The sequence below is a fragment of the Xenia sp. Carnegie-2017 genome, unplaced genomic scaffold (assembly GCF_021976095.1).
Source record: "Xenia sp. Carnegie-2017 unplaced genomic scaffold, XeniaSp_v1 HiC_scaffold_6, whole genome shotgun sequence".
NCBI lineage: Eukaryota > Metazoa > Cnidaria > Anthozoa > Malacalcyonacea > Xeniidae > Xenia > Xenia sp. Carnegie-2017.
Genome location: NW_025813526.1, coordinates 10,147,614 through 10,158,214, shown reverse-complemented (window position 1 = coordinate 10,158,214; position 10,601 = coordinate 10,147,614). Strand labels below are relative to the sequence as shown.

Here is a 10,601-nt window from a genome sequence, read left to right as displayed (position 1 = left end):
TACGAGGACGGACGGAACGGCCGCAGAACATTTAAAGTTCGCGGTGAAAAGCGCAAATAGCTCTAACTCGTAAGAGTGACTCAAGGCAATGTCAATAAAACTGCAGGCATGGGAGAGAAGCAAGCAAAGAGAAAAAGTACAAGGCAGATTGGTCTGATCTAAGGTACAATTTTTAAAAAAATTTAAATAACAAGTATAGATACAAATAATTAAAAGATAAGAGCGATATGCGATTCGTCGACGAGCCTGATGATAAACTATTTTCTATAAAATTGTGCTTTAAACACGTATTAGAACAGTTACATCTAAAAGGCCATCTACATACGTATGATTTCTAAAATTCGTCAACAAAAATCAAGTGCACAACCTGCTTCATTGAGTTTCGTACTTTTTTAACAATTTTTTCAGAGCGTCAAATGCACTGTCGCAGCGAAGCAAATCAAGATCAGGTAGCGCTTCGTCGTTGTTGTTTGTCTTTTCACCAGACTCAGCTAAGAACTCTCGCATTTCTTCGATAGCAAATCTCTTACCGTTGCTAGGTGTAGTCATACCACGTTTTAAAGTATCTTTCCCCTCGGAAAATTCCTCTTCTACTTCAACATCAACTTCGCCAACATCCATTAAACCTGGAATTAATTTTTCTTTGAGCGCTCTCTCCTAATGCCGGTTATCTTTGTAGGTTTAGTATACAATTCAGATAAATCGGGCTCTAGTAATGAGGGCAACTTTTCAACATTCAAAGACGTTTTATCCTCTTTTCCATCATCCACACGGATCTCGTCGTACAAAGTTTCATCACGATACTCGTCAAATACGTTGTCGCTCACTTCACCATCGTTGGTGCTGCTATCACCTTCAGTTGAATGTGGTGCCAACTTTGTGAGGGTTGAAACAGAATTTTTATTATTGGCATCCCCACCATGTTCTTTATCAGTCCCTTCAGCGCTCGAATGTTTTTTTAAGTTCAATGCATCAGAGGTTCTAACCACGTCGTATTCGTTCACCGACTTTTCTTCTTTCCTTTCCACTGAATTTGACTTGTCTTCTATTGTACCTTCAAGTGGATTTGATCCTGAGAAAACAGATAGATCGAAAATAATATCATTGTTAGCTGAAATACAGGCGTACAGAAACCAGTCTTTATTTCGGATCTGTAGCTAGAACGTTAATTTGTGGGAAGGGTGGATTGCATATTTATATATTTATCTTGCCCTCATTGTGACCACAAAACACTTATGTTGTTGACTTCAACAACAGTAGATCCTGCTTGCCTTCATTTGAACTGCATAAAATTATTGGAAGTCATATTTCATACTGTTTTCTTGTGGCACTAATGTCAATGATCCGCTATTTCTGAGCATGTAATGGGTGGTGATGTTTGATGATGGTGGCCGTGATTCTGTTGATGAAGGTGAATCTTTTGGCAAAGCTTGTGGTAAAAGTAATGGTGATTATGATTATAACCTAAGTGGTAATGGTGATGGGGATGGTAATGGGGATGACTGGTGATGGCGATCGTAATGGTAATGATGGTGATGGGGATGACTGGTGATGGTAATGGTAATGATGGTGATGGTGATGGAGATGACTGGTGGTGGCGATGGTAATGGTAATGATGGTGATGGTGATGACTGGTGATGGTAATGGTAATGATGGTGATGGTGATGACTGGTGATGGTAATGGTAATGATGGTGATGGTGATGGTGATGGAGATGACTGGTGATGGAATGACTAATGGTGATGGATGAAGGTGGTGATGGGATGACTGGTGGTAATGAAATGATGGTGATGGAGATGACTGGATGGCATGGTAATGAATGGTGATGATGATGACTGGTGATGGTAATGGTAATGATGGTGATGACTGATGAAATGAATGGTAATATAATGATGGGTGATGGATGGATGGAATGGAATGATGGTGATGGTGATGGATGATGATGGTGATATGATGAATGGAATGGTGGATGGTAATGAATGAATGGAATGATGATGGTAATGATGATGATAAATGGTGAATGATGGTGATGGTAATGGTAATGATGGTGATGGTGATGGCGATGGTAATGGTAATGATGGTGATGGTGATGACTGGTGGTGGCAATGGTAATGGTAATGAAGGTGATGGTGATGGGGATGACTGGTGATGACGACGGTAATGATAATGATGGTGATGGTGATGACTGGTGATAGAGATGGTGATCGCGATCGTGATGAATCACTTTCAAAGGAAATTACTCGGGCACAACTGAATATATGAATAACCCCCCCTTTCCAAACAACGTCCCAGCTACGACCCGGCTTTCTTTTTAAACCATAATAAATAAATATTTGAAAAGAGTCTTGGGCATTGAAATAAATGGTATGAATCTGCGTGTTATTTTCGCTGTTAAGTTCGCTTTTGGCAAAATTTGCCCACTATAATGAAATTTAAGGCCATCATCAAACGTTTCGCCAAAGGCGCACTAAGCAGGAGGGAGCGTATGGGTGGCAGCAGTCCATAAATGATGAACAGACTGGGCATGTATGGCAATTTTCGACGGACATTCCTGGCAAACAATTATCATGCTCTTAGTGGTTATCAGGCCAAATTACCAACAACCTATCCATAAAACGTATAGTTCAGGGCTAAAAAAGAACGGTCATTGAAGCGACAAAAACCGGCCAAAAATGCCTTTTTGATCGGAAAGTTTTTCTTCTTTTAAAATACTGAACGTCAGTTTTTGTACAAAAAGCCGTTTTTGCTGTGGTAATTAGCTTTGTGCATGGTAAACTTGGAACAAAGGCTTTCGAATCCGTTCTCATAAAGTATTCTGCTAAGATTGTTTGGCTAATCCAACAAAACAAAAATTTGTGCTTCAGTTGGCAATGCCATGAATTTCACAAAGCACTTTAGACAATGTCAAAAATGTGTGGTGACGTCATAAACGCTTGATTTTAAAACGTTAAACATGAGCATAACTTGTCTCAAAAATCGTATTTTTTCTGTTTGAATTACGTACGTGTATTAGCGACAGGTTAAAAACCGTCTTTGACAAGACTTAAAATGAAGTTGAAATGTCATCTTCACCGAGCACGTTACGCTAAAATGAATGATGAAACCACAGATGACATCTGGCTAGTTTTGCATAATAACACGTATTGTCCACTAGCATTGACCAGACGAAACGTCATAAGGTATAAAACAAAACCTAATACGAAAAAGGACATCTTGTAAAGTTAAATTCATGTTTATCAAACAAGACAATTAAAAGTGCAATATTTAGGTTTTATTTCAAAAGCATCATCAGTTCAAAACCACGGTGAGCCTTAATAATGGTCTTGAAATAAAACCGAAACATTACACTTTTAATTGTCTTGTTTGGTAACTCAAATTTAAGTTCACAAGATGTCCTTTTTCGGATTATGTTATATTGTATACATATAGTGAACTATCGTAGATGCTGCGAGTTTCCCTAAATTTGAATGTAGGCCCGCCCAGACGATACGTCATCAAAATGTTCTCACCTGACATCAGAGGAGATCGAGCAGGTAACGGTGGCGGTTTCGTAGTCGCCAAATTTGCTTGTTCCTTAGGAGACACTGTGTCATATAAATCTGAGTCCCTCATTGAGTCATAATTCGTGTTTTTCACAGTTTTATATTGCACAACATTGGACATGTTTGGTTCCGCATATTCACTTTCCACTTGGCTACTTCGAGAGACATGACTAACACCTGTCGGCCAATTAACTGATTGATAATCGCTCGGAACTGGAGTCTGCCCATTTGCACTTGAAGTCGAAATAGTTGGCGTTTTAGGAGGAACGTCGTTGCTGGTTACAAGGTCATGATAAATACTTGGAACACTAGAGCCGCTTGTTTTTCTGAAAAGATGAATGAGTTGTTCAATGATACAGTCACACAGATGGTATTATAATGTTACACATGGTACAAACTTCAATGATAAAGATGGTACATACTTTAATGATACAGATGGTACATAATTAATGATAAAGATGGTACATACTTTAATGATAAAGATGGAACATACTTTAATGATACAGATGGTACATACTTTAATGATAAAGATGGTACATACTTTATTGATAAAGATGGTACATAGTTTAATGATAATGATGGTACATACTTTAATGATACAGATGGTATATACTTTAATGAAATAGATGGTACATACTTTAATGATACAGATGGTACATACTTTAATGATAAAGATGGTACATACTTTAATGATATAGATGGTACATACTTTAATGATACAGATGGTACATACTTTAATGATAAAGATGGTACATACTTTATTGATAAAGATGGTACATAGTTAAATGATAATGATGGTACATACTTTAATGATACAGATGGTATATACTTTAATGAAATAGATGGTACATACTTTAATGATACAGATGGTACATACTTTAATGATAAAGATGGTACATACTTTAATGATATAGATGGTACATACTTTAATGATATAAGCAAGATAACAAAAAGAAATTCTCTCATTTAATAACAGATCGGGATTAACTATTTGGCTGAAGTGACATCTGTCACAGGCTTCACACTTTTAGGGGCCCTGCATGTCACAGCTTCACCCAGCTTGATTTCTGAGTTTACAGTCAATCACTGTGAAGTTAAATGAGAGTCAAATTTTTAAGTTTATGCCTTAAAGCAGGGGTCTCCAAACTATGGCCCGCGGGCCAGATGCGGCCCGTTTGGCCTCTCAATTTGGCCCGCAGAGACACTTAAGAAAGCCAATTTCACCATTCACATTGAGAAAACTGAACAGACTAATTGTGATTTTGTTATGATATTACACTTGGTTGAAATTTAACCTTTAAATTTTGAATAAATATTTTCTTAACTAATGAAGCTTGTGTTATGTACTTCGTTTTATTAAAATATTCGCTCTTTGACCAGCGTTATACGATTCGTCGGCCTTAACAAGCTGGATGAAAGTTCATGTGGCCCTCTGGCTGTAAAGTTTGGAGACCCCTGCCTTAAAGTATACACTCGTTTCAAAACACTAGCATAAAATTCATTGAAGCCTGGTCTGTTGGGGTGGGGGGGTGGGGAGGGAAGGGGAGCTAATCTGTTGTTCAAGTCAGTTCAAAAATAATATTTAACCATTCAGAGATTATACCACAACTGACCTCACAAAGCAACATGACTTCATGGAGCATGTACAACAGGGTACTTACACTTGGTTTTTCGCCATTTGAATGCAATTTATCCATCCTTGAACTTCATGTTCTGTTTTCCCGGACTAAAGTGACATTGAAATTATGCCATTATACTCTACAAACAGATACATCAAAGGTCTTTTCCCCTCTTACCATATAATATGTTCTCTTTGGTGTTGTGGTTGTTATTTGGAATGCTTTGCTCTCATGTTTTAGCAACCCTATGGATTCCATCTGGGAAAAAATGAAATTGAAACATTATGTAACAATGTTCATGATATCAAGAAGATGGCAGCTACCCTTATTTGAAATTCTCCCCCTGTCTATAAGGTGCAGGAAATCATTGAACATTCAGCCACAGCTTTAAAGCTACCTCCCACCAAAACTTAAAGGCAACAATTTAAAAAATCTTAGTTTTTCCACATATTGCCATAGTGTCATTACAACCATGACCGAAAATTGAGAGACTTATGCTTCCACACATGCATATACAGATTTGTCTACAAAGAATTTGACCTCCCATATATATTATACAAATTCTGTTCAATTTGCATGGTAGCATCAAAGCAAGCAACTTCACCATGCTTTGGTTATAAGCTTTGAGAATTTAAGTTAGCGTTCTCAGTCCCAAGCTCATAAACTAATGAACCTTCTTCAATATGATTAACTTTCCTACCATGTTCAGATGTATGCAGCCTAACAGGTTTTCTGTCTAAAATGAATGAAAAGAAATGTCAGAATGCAGTAAAACGTTCACTGATATAAAATTTGAAAGAAATGTCATTTTACGTATAGTTAAAAGAGAAAATTATGAGGATAAAGTGATTCTTGAAGTCTCACATAAGACAATCAGTGCAGTAAAACTGTTTAAATTGCTCTCTAAACTAGGTAGAAGGCCTAACATCGAAATTTTTCTATCGAATATTTATCAACTTCATTAAATGTTGGATTTCATACCGAAATCTCTCGACATTTGTAATACTTTAATGTTACTCCATCAAATATAAAAAAGCGAGGTCGCCAACTATGCAAGTGAGTCTAAAAATATACAAAATATATATCATGGTGTGTCGAAAAATCATCCTCGGTGTGTCAAAAAATCAGCGTTAGTCATTTCCGTGTTTGAACACTTCAAATTTAACAAAACAAATGCAACGCGATAAAACTAACAAAAGACAAAAAAACCAAGGGTACGTTATAGTTTCCAAGCTAAGGGAAACAGAAATACATCGAAATACAAGTCAAACTAAACAGTGAAACTCCCAATAAGTAAATACTATTACACATAGGCATCCCAAATATTACACAGACGAAGTAAGGCTCACCTGGAGAAGGCCTTTGCCAGCTTTATTTAAAAACCCCTCCCGATAGAACTCCATGATTCGATGCACAATTCAAATTGACGAATGCTACGTGAGGCAGCATTTAATAGCAAGCATTGAACGGAAAAAACCAAAACCGCACTTTCGAAAGTAGAATAATCTGGGTTTGTTTACACCGAAAGTGGCACTTAACACTTGATTGTTATTGACTTCCGCTAAACAGACGTGGACAAGAATCTAGACATTCCACATGCCTGTTCAAGTGTGGGAGAGGCAAAAGGAAATCCATTTATTACACATCACAATAGCTCTACTCTAAAATTTTGTTCAAATTTTACTCAAAACCACGTAGTAATCTAGAAAAGTCAATGTTTATGGCCTTGTTCATACTTGCCCAAACCACCTTTTAGGGAAATCTAATCTTAATACACTCTCCCCACACTGATTTAATTTTCACAATCAGATTCAGATTCAGATTAGAAAGATTAGAAATTGCATGTGCTGCAGCTGTAATGCTATCAAAGCGCGACTAAAAACACGATTTTTGGAATCATTGATGTTTAGCACGAATAATTTTCCAGATATGAAGACTTAATAATGCGTTTCTTCTTTCTAAAATCATTTACTACAAAGTCTATACTAACCGTTTAATGCCACCACATTATATACAGTAGTGGATAAACGCCTAGGACTGTAGCAAAAGTACCAGAACTTTTCTCCCACATATTCATCCATGCTAACCTCATGCAAACATAAACGACATAAAAAAAAATGAAATAAAAACTTCTCGATAATCTATAAAAAAATGATATCAACCCAATGTTTTAGCATATCAACACGTCATGATATGTCATTCTGTTGCTATGACGAATGCTTCTCTAAGTTGCTCAGTTGCTACAGCATTAATAATAATGTCAAACTGTCAACCGGCTTAATTTAATTAACATCAATAACCGATCGAGATGTTTTGTAAAGATAAAGCCCGTTCTGAAAGGTTTGTAACAAAAGAGTAAAAGAAAGAGGTACAGTATTTCTCGTTATACAAAGCAAGCAAGGTTAATAAATTTTACTATGTAGTATGTAGCATGAAACATTTGCGCTTAAAAAATAAGTTTATTTCTTTTCTTGTCTCTTTCTTTTCGTAGTCGTCAAATTACTTTCGAGAATGCACATTTTCTAATTTCCATTACATGAAGCAAAGTTTTACTCACAAGATACGCATGTCTGGCAGGCAATGATGAGCATTTTAGCCATTTTTGCTATTGACGTAAATGAGATTTCTTTTGGCCGTGCATGGAAAAATTGGAACTAGCTGGTTTAAATGCTGGCTTCAAATTTTTCGCGGGGATTAGACGTCCAGTTACACTTCCATTCAACGGATCCCTAATTTCCACCCTTGAACATTAATTTCATATAGACTAAGCAGTTGTCGATTGGATTTTTTTAGATCAAAGATAATCAAACAATTTGACTTGCTTAAACTGCAAATCAAGCATTTGGCTATCGGACTAAATTCGTAGATTTGGTAATATAAGGAATAGTGTGGTACAACAAGAGAATTCTTGTGTAGCCGCTAAAAACGTGAAGAATATATTGGCATTACGAAACGTGCTTTTTGAGGGTTTATGCTATGCTATACTGTCTTTCATCTGCCTTAAACAGCCGATGACATAAAGATCCTTGTTTTTAAAAATTCTTAAAATACCAAAAGAAAGCAAGAACAGAGAATGTAACAGTTAGGTTAACTTAAGTAACAAATCCTTCAATGGGGGATACTTAAATACCGACCTAAAGACTCGAGCAAGGACTCGAGCTAGAGTTTGACCTTCGACTCAATTATGGACTTAATTTTAGTCTCTTACTCGGACTTGCAAAACACTCACCTTCGTAGCTAGTGTTTCATGCGCTTTTCTTAATTCACCCATGTTTTTATGGCAAAAGATCGTCCTTGTTTTAGGCATGTTCAAAATTCTCGCCAAAGCTATTTCAATTACCGATTTTAAATTGCTTGATCACTGAGTCTGATCCAAAACATGGATCATTTAAGCAGATCACGCGTTTGGCATATGTTATTTTATAATTTCTAATAATTCATGTTAGTGATATTACTAAATATGTTTTGAACTTCGCCTTCAATAGTATGGTCTCAGCTGCAATACTATATTTAAATTTGTAAAATAGAAGACCATATACCTATTTTCTCTCATTTCTAACAATCTTTGCTTTGATAGTTCGTTTGAGTATATTCATATTGATTTATCAAGAATCAAAAGAATCAGAACAGTGTAGAATAATTTCATAACTACAATAAAATGATGAAATTTGTATTTTGTTATGAGAATTCAGAATTTTGGTCTTCGACATTTTACACGGCTAACTTTCATAGGCGCTCATAGCTACTAATTAACATCAAAATAATAGTTTATTTTCTCTTTTTATTGATATTAGATTGGCATCTATTAAACGTAATTTTGAATTAAGTGTAAAGCAATTAGGAAAAGTTTTGTAAAACCAAAAGCAAAACAAAAAACAAACAAGAACTTTTGAGACCTCAGGTTCCCAACCGGTAAATAACATGTATTTATAAATATTTGAAATACACTCTCTTCTAATTGGAATAAACAAAATTGCATATACTAATGATTTTTATATGTAAAGAGTAAAATTATACCTGGCTATTTTTATTGCTGTTTTTCTTTCTTCTTCTTTTAAAAAGCTATTACGTCTTGTAGTGATGTGCCTTCTGTAAGATCGTATGTATATTGATCAAGTCAAACGACAGATGAATGTTGATGTGTTATGAAATAATTGTAGTCTTGAAAAATCCTTTTGCTTTAGTAATTTGATAACCACATTACTGCGTGAGTGGATAGAATTTGGCAAGATTTACCTTATGTGAACTTCCATGATGTATGAATTTCTCATTCTAAACGTTTTGTTCTTTTTCTGTATGTTCTAAACAGCCCAGCTTCTCGGCCTTGAAATTTAGCATACTATATGTCATACATGAAGATAGCATTGTAGCTACTATTGTGTAATCACTAATTATGATTGCTAATGATTAGATTTCACGTATTTAACAGTACGTGGAAAACAGTAAGTGTACTTTGCCATGAAAATTGATGGTGTTCTTTTTTGATTAATATTACTACCAGCATCGCAGCATCCGTATTGCCTTAAAATTGCAATTAACTGCCTGCTTTTATGTTAATCACATGATGCATGATATACATGTGTACAATGATGGAAAAACTCGCCCAATCCCTTAGACTAAGTGTATACATTATTATATATCAATTCTTCCAATTGTGAGAATTTATTTTTCCTGTACTGTAAGTCTCATTGGTCGAGTGTGTCATGTGAGATTAAAGGAATAATTGCAAGAATAATTTTACGCTCTATGTTTTCCACATTCAGGGGATTTCATGTATAGTGCTGATATTTTTCAATCTTTATAATTGAATTTTTTCTGATTTTTGCATTCCCATGCAGGTATAGCCACAGTTGTTATTAGACTTAATTTATTTTTTCTCCTTCCAAGATATTTTTTCTAATCAACTCGTTTATTGCGTCAACACGTACATTATGATTGTAACTTATTCGCCATTTTTTCAGTGGAATGCTAAAATTGAAAAATGTTTCCAGTTACTAGTTTTGTAAGCTATATGTTGAGATGGCATTCGCATATTGATCAATTTTTAAGCCTAGAACTGGAAGAAAACGCTCCAAAGCGACAATTAAAAAATAACGATGCTTGTATATTTTATTAAAGTTTAAAAATGTTTAAATGACATTCTTTGCAGTTTAAGGTTTTTATGATAAAAACAATACATACCACAAACGAAAACTGCACTTTCAACAACCTGAGCTTTAAAACCATTCGATAAGGAGGTGATGGGGTGACCCCGTATCACAACTTATTTTAGAGAACGTTCGATAATCTGTGCCTCGGTGACGATTAAGGTTTGATTACAACCTTGCTTCTTCATCTAATTTTTCTTCTCGTTTTTGTTTTCTATCAAAAGTTCGTTAATTATTTCCATGCATTATTTCATGTTTATTTGTCTCACCTGCATAATTTTTTTTCCTTCTTTC

The 10,601-nt window shown here is 35.4% G+C and overlaps 1 protein-coding gene across 2 annotated transcripts; it reads right to left on the bottom strand.

The window, feature by feature from the left end:
• Positions 1 to 148: 148 nt before the first annotated feature.
• On the bottom strand, positions 149 to 6,686 carry LOC124458093 (protein daughter of sevenless-like). Of its 2 annotated transcripts, XM_047008187.1 has the most exons (7): positions 6,510 to 6,686; positions 6,142 to 6,222; positions 5,861 to 5,896; positions 5,338 to 5,418; positions 5,203 to 5,267; positions 3,509 to 3,867; positions 149 to 1,072 (listed from the first exon to the last, which is right to left on the bottom strand). In XM_047008187.1, exons 1-7 carry the CDS (start codon positions 6,561 to 6,563, stop codon positions 633 to 635), a joined length of 1,116 nt encoding a protein of 371 aa, XP_046864143.1. In that variant the 5' UTR covers positions 6,564 to 6,686; the 3' UTR covers positions 149 to 632. The 2 variants fall into 2 exon arrangements, with proteins under 2 accessions (XP_046864143.1, XP_046864144.1); XM_047008188.1 differs by lacking the exon at positions 6,142 to 6,222.
• Between the last annotated feature and the right edge of the window lie 3,915 nt (positions 6,687 to 10,601).